At 47.9% G+C, this 14,761-nt stretch overlaps 2 protein-coding genes across 2 annotated transcripts; one reads left to right on the top strand and one right to left on the bottom strand.

Moving 5' to 3' along the window:
• On the top strand, positions 5,801-7,400 carry LOC8059950 (uncharacterized protein At1g28695). Its single transcript, XM_002466470.2, has 3 exons — positions 5,801-6,015; positions 6,144-6,524; positions 6,648-7,400. The coding sequence occupies exons 1-3, from the start codon at positions 5,839-5,841 to the stop codon at positions 7,134-7,136; spliced, it is 1,047 nt and encodes a 348-aa protein (XP_002466515.1). The 5' UTR covers positions 5,801-5,838; the 3' UTR covers positions 7,137-7,400.
• LOC8059949 (4-hydroxy-3-methylbut-2-enyl diphosphate reductase, chloroplastic) lies at positions 7,710-11,612 on the bottom strand. The gene is made up of 10 exons (XM_002463888.2): positions 11,231-11,612; positions 10,932-11,128; positions 10,401-10,580; positions 10,136-10,267; positions 9,974-10,048; positions 9,780-9,885; positions 9,574-9,668; positions 8,400-8,585; positions 8,137-8,223; positions 7,710-8,033 (listed from the first exon to the last, which is right to left on the bottom strand). Exons 1-10 carry the CDS (start codon positions 11,499-11,501, stop codon positions 7,968-7,970), a joined length of 1,395 nt encoding a protein of 464 aa, XP_002463933.1. The 5' UTR covers positions 11,502-11,612; the 3' UTR covers positions 7,710-7,967.

Genomic DNA, 14,761 nt, shown 5'->3' with positions numbered 1-14,761 from the left:
TCTTCCATGCCTTCAGCTTTACTGCCTTTTCTGTGGAGTCCATATCCACAGTAGAGGCATTCCTCTTGCTCAATCTCACTGAAGGTGGTGACTCATTGCTGAATTTCTTAGTGTGAGTCCCAGAGTCATTGGTAGATGGCAATATATTAGGTGTCCAGGTCCCATTAATTCCTAAAGCCCCTCCGGCCTGAGAGAGGGTGACCTTGGGTTTGTTTACTGTCTTCCCCTGGGTAGTAGTATGTTCCTCTACATCCTGTAGCTGAGCCGCCCCCTTAGAGGCAGACTGCTGGGAGTCAGTAGGTGGTGGCGCACCATTAGCATCATCCGGTGCCTGACTGTTATTTGTTTTCCCATCAACATCCATTTTTTCTTCAGGATTTGCTCTCTTGGGTTGTTCACTCTCTTTAGAGACGTCTTCTTTAGGATTCCCCTCAGTGGTAGAGTCCATATCAATTAGCTGTGGCTCACCACTAGGGGTTTCCTTCTCAACAGCAAACTGTAGCTCGTAGACAAAATCTCCAATGACCACATCCACATAAATTGGGATAAGACTTGGGTCTAGCACTGCTACTTTCATCCTTGGCCTGCCAGTGGACTTAGTGAAGATAGTATCTACAGCTCGAGGGACACCTAGAATAGTTCCAACTGCCCAAATAATGTGAAATTCCTTGAACTCACTAGGTAATCCTCTGAACTGCACCCACACCTTCTCAATTTCAACTTTATTTACTTCATTTTCATCCCCTTTTTCAAACTGAATTCTTCCTTTCACGCCCTTAGCATCCATTGGACCCCAATTAACAACTTGGTCAAGAAGATCAGCACATGGAAAATTAATAATAAAAGCACCTGTCCCAGTTGTCTGAATCTCCCACTTATGTGATTTATCAGGACGGAATTTTTCCAGTTCCACTGCCAACTGGTTGACAGTGAAGGAACCTTCCAAAACACGTACCACAGCACTAGTTTCATTGACATTGACTCTAGGATTAGCAGCAACCGGAATGGAATAAAATCCAAGGCCTTCCACAACAAAACCACAAGGAATTGCATTTGTAGCTGATGATTTTTTGTTATATGGGCACACTTTAGTTTTATGGTTACCATGACAAATCTCACAACAGAGAACTATGGAGCATTCATGAATTGTATGACCCTTTGTGCGACAGCGCCAACAATGTGGTTTATTTTTGCTTTTTTGTGCACCTCTAGCTGATGACTCTGGGACTTCTATTATTTTACCTTGTTGTTCAGCATTACTTGGAGCACTCATCTTTGGTGAATCTGGAGCTGTAGAATTAACCGTCATTGCCGTGGGTTGAGTTGCCGCAGCAGTACCTCCTCCTTGCGGTACTCCCTGAACCAGCACGCCATCCACCTGGGATGCAGCGCCGCCGTCCCGAGAGAGACTACCATGCCAACCCCCTCTTCCCCGGCGCCTCCCGTAACCTCGGTCTCCCCCATAGGGCCTTGATCTGCCGTAATAGTGTGCTCCACTGTTCCTTGTACCATGGTTGAAGAAGCCATTGGACCCTCGGCCACGGTTGGAACCATATCCACCAAGTCTACCACCTCGACCTCCACGACCAGGGTTGAAACCAGGTTGAAAACCCGAAACAAAACTTGCATCACGCCCTCTCCCACCATGTCCAAATCCGCCATTGCCTGGGGCCACCATTCTCTTCCCCACTCTCACCACCTCGGCGAAGGAAAGAGGATGGGATGACTTCTGCGATTGTGGCGGCTTAGGTGGGGATCGCGTGATTCGTGATCGGGTGCCTGTCCTAGCGAACAGGGCGCAAAGACCCTTCGTAGGCCGAAAGTATCTTCCAGGCCCAAGGAGCACTAAAGGATTCTCAATGGACACACCCGTTTTCTCTCCTTCGCTGCAAACAGACGCATCCGTAATGCACGCAGAAGACAACGGGGGGAAGTCCACCGCCAGCTCCTTTGAAATCGGATCGAATAATTCAAATTTATTTGAAACATCCATGAGAAACTCTCCGTTGGACCTCAACTCGGACGAACAGACGTTCACCAAGTAAGATGATCCATGGCGACCTGACGGAGTGTGATGGTACGCAGCCTTGTTAATGGCGTCACCAAGAGTTCTCAGCGGAGAAACTCTGGGAGGTGGCAAAGGACCTTTCCAAGGTGCACCAACAAGTTTTTGTCGGACCAATTCAGAATCAATTGAATTGGCAAGTCTAACATCACTAGAACAAGGATTTACATTACCAGAATCTATAGCTTTTTCAGCTTTTACCAACTGATCTATAGAGAAACCTGCATCTTTGGCTTGAGCAATAAAAACCGGCGTTGAAGGTCCTTCATCCTCCGAAACCTCCAAATCTGAGTCACCAGACTGTGCCCATAACTTAGAGTTAATTGGAGAGGCACGTTCTTGAACTGCATGAACCGGTTTTGGTCGCTGCGTCGCTTCCGCCGCTAGTTGTACCACCCTTGACAGAGCAGCTCGTCCATCAGCACGTCGGTGTTCTACCTCAGCTTCCTCTTCTTCTTCACCATTCCCTATGTTTTGTCGCAGTGATTGAAGCACCCCTGGTGCTAGCGTCAGTCTCCTGTTATCCAGTTTCATGCCACCATAGCACTCTGCAAAGAACAGAAGAAAAAAACCACACAAAAACACAAGAGAACCAAGAAATTGGAAGTTGAGATCGTTAACTCATGTGCTGGCTGCCGGGAAGCAGACTCGTTCACCGAAGATGGTGATGCCCGTCCGGATCGGATCTGGTGAGGCCCCCAAGCGATCCCGAGATGAGTTCCGTGATCCACGGCCGCCCTCGATCGCCGCTGGCGCGGAGGGGAGGCGAGCGCCGCGACCGTCTAGTTACGACCGACGATGCAGCGGCGCAATGGCAGCGGCTTCCGCTACGGGGGAGCCCAACCGGTTGCGGCTGGACAGCAGAGGGAAGCGCTTCTGACGGCAGCCGGCCGCCTCGCCGCGGAGTACCTGGTGAACAGAGGCGATCTGCCGCCGACCGTGCTGGAGGACCGCCTGCCGGCTCCGATCCCGTTGCAACCCGCCTGCCTGCTCCGATCCCGTTGCCCCCTTCAGTCTCGAGTGGAAGGGGATCTGGCGTTCGTTGGCGTCGTCGACCAGATCAAGGGGCGGGCGGAGGAGGAGGCGAAGACGAGGACGAGGCACAAGCGGAGTCAATGCATAACACAAAAAAAATCGCCGCCTCCAATTCTTCAACCTCAGTGACACTGGAAGAAGAGAGGTCACGGATTGATCGATGCTTCTGCAGCCCACTTGTTCACTCCCATACAAAGAGCAGGGACGGGCGGCTAGGCGATCGGATCAGCCATGGCGCCGCCACGGCAAGGGGGGAGGAGTAGGCGGAGGCGGGTGGCGGCGATTCAGCGGCGGCGCTGCGGGCCCCGACACACGTGATGGCGCGGGTGTTCTCGCAACTCGACCGCACGACGTACATCAAAGAAATATAATAAGAAAAAAGAAAATATAAAATATACAAAATAAAGAATAAAAATGAAAAAACATAAAAAGAAAATAAAATGAAAAATGAAGCACGAAAAAGAAAAATAAAGATAGGAAAATAAAAAAGAATATAAAACAAAAAAAGAAACTAATATATCAGAAATAAGAAATAAGAAAGAAAAAGAAAAGAAAACAACACCGAGCGGGAGGGGAAGAAAAGAAACAGAAGAAAATAAAGAAAGAAAAAAGAGAATAAAAGAATAGGAAAGAAAAAAGAAACATACTTACCTGGAACTCGTCGATCGCGAGCGCGCGCGCGGGAGTCATCGGAACGGTGTCTCCCGTCCGAACGTTCCGACGGAAGATTCCCGGCTCCCTTGGGCGCGAGCTGCAACTCGGAGGGCTCCGCTGCAGCTGCGAGCAACTCGGAGCACCCGCACGAGCTTGTCCGCTCCATTGGCCGCGAGCAACTCGGAGGGCTCCGCAGACTTGGACGCTCCCTTGGCCGCGAGCTGCAAACTCGGAGCACCCGCACGAGCTTGTCCGCTCCCTTGGCCGCTTGCCATGCACCAACTCCGCCATGGTCACTGCTGCAAGTTCAAGGGCGGCATCCCTCACTGCTGCAAGCGCACCCTCATTCTGGGTCCGTCTCCGCGTTTCAGGTCTCCGTCGGCCTCGCCGGCACCACCAACAAGACGGTCAAGCTTCCCAAGAGGCTGCGTCGAGGGGGACTACCTTCTCAACTAGCAGATCGCCAACGAGCTCGTCCTTCTCAGGTAGTATAGTACGACTACCTCCTCAGCAAGAGCACGCATCTTTTACAGTTGATTCATTTTGTTCTGTGATTAGCCTCCTTCCCCATTCTCAATGCTAGTTCAACTGGGATTCAGAATTCGTGCAAGCTCGTTCGTTCCTGTTCTTTCTTGTTTTGCTTTGATGTGTGATGCTTCCATGGAACGGGCGAGTAGCACTGGTTGACACCGCGCTGCTGCATAGGAGACCCACCACATGTCGATGAAATTACTCAGAGAGGATAACTTTACCGGTTGAGAAAAGAGGTGATTGTATTCAAATAAACAAGGCAACCAAACACACTCTATAGCTAGCCAGACTACCATAATATAGACAACCAAACAACCAGGAGCTGGCTTAGTGGGAACAAGCTAAGACTAGCCAGCCTAGTTAGCCAGGCTAGCTAGAAGTTGAGCATGAAACCAAACACACCCTATGCTATTTGACGCATCCATTGCCAACAAAGTGGCAGTGGCTTCGCTTACGTTCCAAGTGGAATTCGTTGTGAAATTGATGTTGACGTCTTGGGGTGATTACATGCGTCGCGGATGTTGTGGCACCAAGGTTTCCTATCTTGCTGATCCCTGATGGCTTGTCTGTCAAATAAACTAGGAGGATTCTCCGCGCGTTGCCGCGGGTATGAAGGAGGAATATAAATATATAACTCTTTTATTAGCATAATCATGGAAATTGTATCCATAGTGGATGATGTGTCTCGCTGATGTGGATGTCATAATTCTTGTGCTAGTTACTTTAATGCAAATGATAGTAGATTGCTGAGGTAGACACCTTGCATGTCAGGAGAAATTGATAGTGGCAAATGATAGTGAACTACTGAGGTGAACGTTTTGCATTTTAAGAGAAATAGATAGTGGGGTTGATAGTGGACTGCTGAGGTGGACGCATTGCATTTTAAGAGAAATAGATAGTGGGGTTGATAGTGGACTGCTGAGGTGGATGCATTGCATGTCAAGAAAAATAGATAGTGGGGTTTTGCTTTATAAGAGTTATAGATTTCAAACAATTTTAAAGTTTTACTGTGTGAACGTAAATTTTAATTATGAGGTCCAACTTTAGACATGGGATCAACAAGCAGGCATACTACTTTTGCTATCATTGGATTGCCATGGATGGATTTGGATTTCAAAGTGGATTAGACATTAGTAATTTGGAATTAGATTTGAATTGGATGTTGGGATTTTTTTCTCCTTGGATTTTAATTTGCATCTCCATTTTGATTTACTCCTAGATTCTAATCCATTACCACCTCTACTGCCAGCCATGGCTGGAGCAGCAGCTCCAACACATCTTCAACGTGTACCCTTGAGGAGCCTGGTGGTGAATTGTGCATGATAAACTTTCAATACAAGTTGGTAGGTTTGCTGCAACTTTCTCATGACTGCCCACGCAGACATGTATATATTGTACAATAACTGAACCAGTAACAAGCCGATGCCCATGAGATTCTGCGCGCCCTCTCCCCCGAGACATTGCGATCCTTCCATGGTGATCAAGCTACAGGTTCTCCTCCAAGGCTAGGGAACCAAAAAGGAGCAACCAAGCAAGTTGATCGATCCAATCCAATGGGGGTGCTGATACCAGCCCGGCCGGAGCAATGCACATTGAGCCGTGTCGTTGCCCTCACCACCGTCTGCGTCGTCATCGTGGTTTGCACGTACGTCGTCGCGTCGTCTTCTCCGGCCGGAGGCGACGCCGGGAACGAGGAGAGGTTCTACAACATATGGCGCCGCCGATCATCGGCAAGTCTACTTTTGGTGTTCAAAAAATCATAGCTAGCTCCCTCAGGATTAACATTCTTATTGCAGCCTAGCTAATCAGCTCGATATATCTAAACCCGAGCTTAATTCTTGTCAAAACGGATGCCCAGGATTTTGCCCCCGACGATCTGGAGGTGGCGCTGCGCGGTGCAGCGTACGCAAACAAGACGCTGATCCTGACCATGCTGAACGAGGCGTACGCGGAGGAGGGCGGCCTGCTGGACCTCTTCCTCGAGAGCCTGAGGGAAGGGGACGGCACCGAGCAGCTCATCGACCACGTCCTCTTCGTGGCCATGGACCAGCAGGCCTTCCGCCGGTGCAGGAGCCTCGGCGGCGGCGTCAAGTGCTACCTGCTCCGGGCCGTGGACAGCCAGCAGGGCGACCTCTCGTCGGAGCAGCTCTACATGTCGGACGGCTTCATACGCATGATGTGGCGCCGGATCCGGTTCCTTGGCGACGTCCTCAAGCACGGCTACAGCTTCATTTTCACTGTGCGTACGTTTGCGATCATGCATGCATGCATGCATGCATATGAGCATCTCCATTAATTGCTAATACATGCATTAGATTAGCATGCTTAGATTAATTTTTGGTGCTTTGATTCTGTAATAAAGGATATGGACGTGATGTGGCTGAGGAATCCGTTCCCGAAGCTGGACCGCGGTGAGGGCGAGGACTTGCTGATCAGCTCCGACAAGTTCAACGGCGTGCCGCACGACTACGCCGGCAACGAGCTGAACACGGGCTTCTTCTTCGTGGACTCGAACGACCGGACGGTGGCGCTGTTCGACGAGTGGCACGCGGCGCGGCGGGTCTCGGCGGGGATGAAGGAGCAGGACGTGCTGAACCGGATGAAGCGGCGCGGCGCGTTCCGCCGGCTCGGCCTGCGCGTGCGCGTCCTGGACACGGCGCGCTTCAGCGGGTTCTGCCAGGACAGCCGGGACGCGGCGCAGGTGGCCACCGTGCACGCCAACTGCTGCCGCACCAAGCGGGCCAAGGTCGCTGACCTCAAGGCCGTCCTTCGCGCCGCCAAGCGGCTCAACAGGACGACGACGGAGCTTAGGTGGCCAGCGCATCGCGAGTGCGTAAAATCGTGGTCGTGAACATCTCTGGGCAAAGTTGTCGTCTTCGGCAGGCCCAATGCAGGAAGTTCCCAACTTAGCCAATCGTTTTTGTTGGCCTTTTTAACCCATCTATAATCATCAAAATTATTAACTATTTTGATTGCAACCTTTAGACATGCACTAAAAATATGCCAATTAGATTTGTGTTTTGAGGTGAAAGAGAGAGGAGAGGGGAGAGAAGAGAGCACAGCTGCAAACCTACAACGTATATGTTAATATAAACTAACCATTATTATTTTACTAGTCATACTCTCAATTTCTCCAAGTTAGGGAACATTTCTCAACACGAGAAGGTAGGACAGCAGTTATGAACACAAAGAAATAGAATAGAGAGTATCAATTGGATGTACTGAATTTAAGCTTTTAAAACGCAGAAACTATGCATTCTTTTGATCTTTTAATTAGCATATAGGCACAGGAAATCCTGCAACCGAGCTCAATCCATGACTTACACATCTGAGTGTCTTCCCTGACATCAATTTAAGGGCTAGAAAGTTAATCTACCAGTCATTCAGCATTGATTTTATCTTCCAATAAATCAGCAAACAGTACTTCCAGTCATGATTTTTTCAGCCAAGTCAACAGGGCAGACCTTAGAACAGCTGCTGCAACTTTTATTCAGACCAATGATAACAACATTTTCGTTTCCACCAGACTGTAAATTCCAGCACAAGGATAGTGCCTCGTGGTAGTATTCGTGCCTAAACCGTTACATCCTTTGCTACTGTACAAACATTGCCTGTGCAACGGTTCTAGTAACCTTTGCCAAGCCAAAGCTATTCCGCTCTTACACAAATCTCTGCTTAAAATTTATGCAACCTGCAAAATTTCCTGACGCTTGATCTCAAATACCTTCTGAAGGGCATCCTCAACAACCTGCATAAGTAGAACGAAATTATTGCCATCAAGTTTTATGTGATACAAGCAAGCTGTGTAGAAAAGAGCCACTTAAACTTAGATCAGTACAGCTTTGAGTTACCTTGTCCGGAGTTGAGGCACCTGAAGTAACACCAATGGTAATAGGCCCCTCGGGTAACCAGTTCTCTTTCTCAACAAGTTCACCATGCTGTTAAACAATCCAATTTTCAGTTAAAAAATGAGATCCTATATTTTCAATTATTAAATTTAAGCTCTTTTCAGGTCCTAATTAAACGGAAGATCCTTCAAAATTCTATTATTTTTCAAAAACAAACATTCTCCTAGTTAAACAAAGTAGCATCTGTGGAGGGTATTAGAAATTACATTTAACTTGTAGCTAATCATGTTTCCTGGTCCAATCCTTTGTTCACTGTCAATCCAGTAGGATGGGATTCCACTGAGTTCTCCAATTTCTTGCAGATGAGAGGTGTTACTTGAATTCCATCCTCCAATAACAAGAATAAGATCAACTTTCTCTTTCACCAGCTGATACATAGCATCTTGTCTTTCCTGAGGAATCAAACAGAAGGGCAAGTGTATATAAGTCAATGCAGCATATGTCAAAACAATTATAAATCTATCACCCAAAGAGACATTTTATCAATCCAAAAGTGGAGCAATAAATGAACTATGATTCTCTTAACATTGACTTAAAATAAAGGTGCCATATAAGTTGTCTCAGTTTCCTTTGCAGGTTGCATGTAAAGGGTGATGGTCATTGTATTGTGCCATGAATAGCTACCATCCATCTTGAATTGTATGCTACCCTTTTCTAAACTTTATATTACAGTAATACTGACTCCATCATTCCCAAAAGGCCAAAAGGTTCACATTTTAGCCTCATGTAAAGATTAATAAATGCTGTAAGACTGCCACTTCCATTATAGAATACTCCCTCCTTCCCAAAAAGAGTGTCATTCTCACTTTTTGAGAAGCCAAACATTTTCAACTTTGACCAAATATATATAAGAAAATATTAATATTTATGGTGCAAATTTAGTATTATTAGACGAATCGTTGAATATATTTTTATAATAAAATTATTTGGAGATATAAATGTTAATATTTTCTACAAACCTAGTCAAATTTAAGAAAGTTCGACCAACACGACTCCCATAACAACACTCTTTTTGGGACGGAGGAAGTATATCACACTGAGTATCAATGGGTTAGGTGGTAGTTGTTTTCTTTGGTTGCCTATGTTCCAATTGATCAATGAGAACATGTAATGGAATGTCGGTTAAACATCAATATGGGCAAGTTTGGAAAGCAAAGTTATTTAAACAGTTAGAACGATGTTCAATCACGCACAAACATCTTTCATTCAGCAATGAAGTAAACTAGATGATACGGAAACAAACAGTTTCTAAAATCATCAAGAAACCATACATTTTAAAATGCTTCATGTAACATCTAAAACGAAGAGACTTAGTTGGGTTGGGCTACAAGACTTTCTGTTATGCAAAGCTGAAGGAAATGTTGGAAAAAGAAAATTTACCTGAGTGGCATCACAAATAGTATTGAAGGCCATGAAGTGATCGTTTACATTTTCAACTCCATATTTTTGCATCATAGTCTTTTCAACAAGTTTCCCTATTAATCATATAGCATTACAATCAAAATTAATGCTTGCTAAAAGAATATGTACAATATAAATCACAACACATAGCTATGGAGGTAGCAGAGGCTGGTTGGATAACCTACCAATTTCTTCAGTTTCTCCTTTAAGCATTGTTGTTTGATTTGCAATTCCCAACATATCAAGATCAACATCAGGATCAAATCCTGGAGAAACAGCTTTCTTGAATTTCTGCAGTTGTGTGTCAAACAGCTTAGTTGGTCATTCATTTCCAGCATGCCAGTAAATGGATAACTTGAGTAAAATCCTCAGTCCTTACCTCAAGGAACTCCTCTTTTGTTGAGCTAGACCCATCAAGTTGGCCACCAAGTATGTAATCACACACATAGGTCGCCTATTCAAAACATTCCAACTTTCTTATCTCTGATCATGTTCGACACAAAGTCCAAAGAACAGCAAACATAAAATCCGTTAGATGTACCTCTGCCATGTTCTTCACAATGATGTACTTTCCAGCAAAAGAAGCAGTGGCAACAGTTTCTTCATGGGAATATTTTCCGTGAATAATTGAAGTATATTCGCTCTTCTTGTGTTTTTCAACCATGTTCCAGACCTATATTGAATAATGGACTTCATCAGCCTGATATGGTAAGTCTTTTTACTCTATAGAAACAACAATCAGCAGCCGATGGCCAAGTGGTATAAAAGGAAGAACGCAAGAGGAGGTCTTCAAAAACAAAATTTACCTTTGAAACCCAAGGGCAGGTCGTATCAACAATCTGCACTTTCTTCTCATTTAGCGTGTACATCTCCTCCACAGCAGCTCCAAATGCAGGCAACACAACAACATCACCTTGTTCGACCACATTGAAATCCTTGATACCCGCGTCAACAGGAATGATATCTACACCCATCTCATCCAACCTCTGCATGACCAATCACATGAATTCAACTCAGCTAAGCACATACGCCACTGAATCAGGGTATCGCAAATTAAGGACTGAGAACAGTGGACACTATGTTTTTTGCTTTGCAGGTAAGGCCTGAGCACTGGGGCCGAATTAAACTGGAGTTTTGGAATGAACACTTCGAGCGCTAGAATTTTGCTTTGTAACACTCAGTTGGGCATCAGCTCGTTTTGCGCCCTTGTATTGTACACACGCACGCACGCACACACAAGAGGATGCAGCAGACCAGTGACAGTGATTTCCTCACCCACCTAGTTCCGTATGAAGCCAATAAGATCCTTAGAGTTGACCGATTTCGGATATGGTTACCTTGTTAACGGTGGGGTTGTGAATGATTTCGTTGGTGAGCCAGATGCGCTCCTCGGGGAACTGCTTGCGCGCCTCGTACGCGATCTGCACGGCGCGCTCGACTCCCCAGCAGAATCCGTAGGCCTCGGCGAGCTTCACGGTGACGGGGCCCCAGGTGTACTGGTTGCCGTTCTCCTTGAGCGTCTTGATCACATCGCCTGCATATACCAATTCGATTCCGTCCCCCATCAATCACTCTGCACTCTGGATGAAAGGGGAAAAAAACACCAGGTTCGTCCGTGCTTGCTACTACCACTTACTGGTGTACTCCTGGCTCATGAGCTCGAGCGTCTCCTTCTTGTAGCCGAACCCCTTGCGGTTGTAGTTGTCGCTGCGTGTGAGGTTGTGTCGGAACGCCTTCTTGTCGAAGTCCGGGTCGAACGAGGCGGCCGAGGACGAGGGCGGGGAGGCGTCGCAGCGGACGGAGGAGGGCGCGCGGCGCCGGCCCCCGCCCCCGCGGCGCCGTCCCGCGGACGAGGCGGCGGCCGGGGAGAGCAGCGCGGCGCGGAGCGGCGTCGTGATGGTCGCCATCGCGGTCGCGAGCGTCGTGGTCGTGGACCTCGTGTCGCAGCAGTGGCGGAGGCAGCAGCGGCAGCGGGCAGGAAAGGAAGGCGGCGAATGGGATTAGCTGCCTCGGGTCGGACGGGACGGGACCCGCTCCTCTCTTATCCCTGCGGCCCTCACGGCTGACTTCTGACGCCGTGGTCCCACGTGGAAGTGGAACGGGAGGGATATTCCGTGGCGCGCGAGGCGCGGCTGCGAGGGCCGCCGGTTCCTGTCCTCTTGCGCCGTGCCCGTACTCCTACGTGCCAAACTGCCAGTTCCTCCGGTGCCGGTCGGTCACTGGACACCGGGGCGGCGGGGCGTGGAGTGAAATTTCTTCGGAAGGGTCGGTCCGGCACCGCAGTGGCACCACGTTTTCCTGACCGCCTCCAAATTGCGAGGACTCGGCTGCTTGCGCTCGATCTTTTGTGCTGCTCCCGGTTTGCCACTGGCCAGAGTGTGAAGTTTTGTGGGCCGGTGGAACGGACGCACTACGGCGAAATTGGAAGCTGACACGTACGTTTGTGAGAGCACTCTGCGATGGTGAGTGCGCTCTTGCAACTGAGGCTGGCTGCCGGCTCGAGTCATATTTTTTCAGTATTTTTTTCTTATAATAAATCAACAAATAATATTTTTAACTATTATTTTTAAATAAGTAAAAATATTTTAGTGCTACTCATGTTTTTTCCCTTTTGGCAAAATCTACGGCCTGGACGTTGCAGTCTTGTTCGACCACACCGACGGGATCATTCGGATCGCACAGGTATGCTTTTTTTGCACATAAGAGCATCAGCAATGTATAGATTCAACACCGATTCTATACAATAATTTGACATCACTTGTTAAAATGATCACAGTGTATAGAACCAACCTTGAATCTATAAATGGGACCCACGAGAATAAAAATCCATCACTAGAGAGAGGGAGCCGGGAGAGAAAAAGGAACAAAGTAGCTCCCATCACTGTGTGTCTATTTTTTTATTCGATCAGAGCCGGTTCCATGTATTGCATCTGGTCCTTCATCGATCCAACTGCGCAATGTATAGGACTTGATTCTATAGCAGCAATAAATGTATCGAACCGGATAAGATGCAACCACTGCGGAGGCCCTAACAGCCTACAACCCGACTCTTTTTCACTAACTCTGTGTTTAACGCAGTCTCCCTAGATTTTTCTTTTAGATCCGTCCCTGCACACAGCCCTTAGCTCATTACAAACAGAACAAAGATGGCGAGTTGGCGACGTACGCCTACACACACACACCCAAAAAAAAAAGATGGTGACGCCTGCGGCTGTGGTCAGTCAAGTTATGCGTCTTCCAAACACATGTTTGCCACGATGAACAATCCTCGTCGATCACTCGCATGGAGACGGGTCGATCTACACGTGCATGGAAACGGAATCCCACTCTGAAACCGCGCAACACGTGAAGCCGGGTACAACAACACATGTGCGTGGAGATATTCTTAAAATTCCAAAAATTTATAAGATTCTCCATCACATCAAATTTTTAGACGTGATATATAAAACATTAAATATACAAAAAAAATTAATTGTACAGTTTGTATATAATTTGTGAGATAGATCTTTTGAGTCTAGTTAGTCCATGCTTAAACAATAATTATTAAATACAAATAAAAGTGCTACAATATCAAACTTAAAAAACGTTTGACATCTAAACGCATGGCTCTCACCTGATGAGTTTTCGGACAGGACAGCCACTGTCCTGCGGCGCCTGCCTTCGACAATCAACTGCTGGCGACCACGCTTTGGTTACCGGCGGTCGTGAGCCACATACCGGTAGTATCTGATGTTGCTCAACATCCCCGTGTCCCTGCTTCTTTCAAATAATAAAGCACAAATTTTACCCACGGCTAGCAACAAACTCGTCTGAAACTGTTTACTAACTTCGTTCCGAAACTAACAACACAAAAACGCGGCGGTTTATTATTACTATCCACAACTCCATAAGTAATAAGCTGCATCATCAGGTATCCAAACATGCTGGAAAAAGCAGTCTCTCTGTTGACCTTTCTCGGCTCGTGGCTCTCTTTGTTTCGAGAACTAGGGCAAGCTTCTAATGCTTGGGGTGCTCCATCAAGTTCTTCACGCTTGATCTCAAACACCTTCTGCAGTGCGTCTTCAACGACCTGCATGCGTACGTACCCAGGAATTTGGCGTCAGTTATGCTAGTCCATTACAGCTGCGCACTGAACACCGTGATTACTGAAGCAGAGCAATGTGTTCTACATCTGCCACAGCCCACAGGTACGGTGGGTGTCCACTGTCCACAAAATAAAGCTGCATGGAAGCTAGACTTGCTATGTTGTTACCTTGTCCGGAGTGGAGGCACCAGAAGTAACTCCAATTTTGATGAGTCCAAACGGCAGCCAGTTCTCTTTTCTCAACGACCATGGCATCCTGTCAGGCAAACCCAAATTCGCTCAAATTTATACATCCATTGGAGTATACCTTGGTCTTGTGTAGTGGACGGCAGCCCGCGGCGCCACAGAAAGGAGCTAAGCTGCACGGATACTTCAGGGCACACGCGTATCCCGTATCCGATACGTATCCGATACGGATACGCTGCCGATACGTGGTCAGTACGTACTGGAGAAATATCGGAATTTTGTTTTTTTTAATAATGTGATACGTTTGCCTGATACGTATCAAGCACTAGACACGCGTATCACGCAAGCTAGATACGGACGGACGCGCAGTCGCCCGACTCGCGCCGCCTCTTCCGCGACGGGTGAAGCCGCGAGGCCACGACGCCCGCCAGCCGCTAGCACCGTCCCTGCTCGCCGGCGACAAGCACCGTCCTTGCTTAGCCGTGGAGCCGCCTGTGGAGTTTCTACGTGCTCCTCTTCTTCAGTTCTTCCCGATCCAGATCCCGTGACATCGCATCCGCCCTCGCCGGCCGCGGACCACCTGCGACGAGCCTCTGCTCGCCGGCGACGAGGCCTGCTGGTGCGGAGGCAGCGGCGTGGTGGGAGCAGCAGGAGGCCCGCATCCCCTACTCTCGCGCCCTGATGTCGGGAGAGATATACGAAAGGGAGAAGTGCGGGTGGCGGAGAGGCAGCAGTGTGGTGGAAGTGACGGAGATGTTACGGGAGAAGTGTCTGGATTGGAGGGAGGACATGGGAGACGTGGGCTGTTGTTGGGAGGCTGGGAAGAAGATAAGGTCGACAGCAGAGTGGGGCAGCCAGGTCGACAGCTGTATTCCTTTGTCCTCTTCCTCCCCTTTC

Source organism: Sorghum bicolor, chromosome 1 (assembly GCF_000003195.3).
Source record: "Sorghum bicolor cultivar BTx623 chromosome 1, Sorghum_bicolor_NCBIv3, whole genome shotgun sequence".
NCBI classification, from domain to species: Eukaryota; Viridiplantae; Streptophyta; class Magnoliopsida; order Poales; family Poaceae; genus Sorghum; species Sorghum bicolor.
The sequence above is the reverse complement of the archived record's forward strand: the minus strand, read 5'-3'. Positions and strand labels throughout refer to the sequence as shown.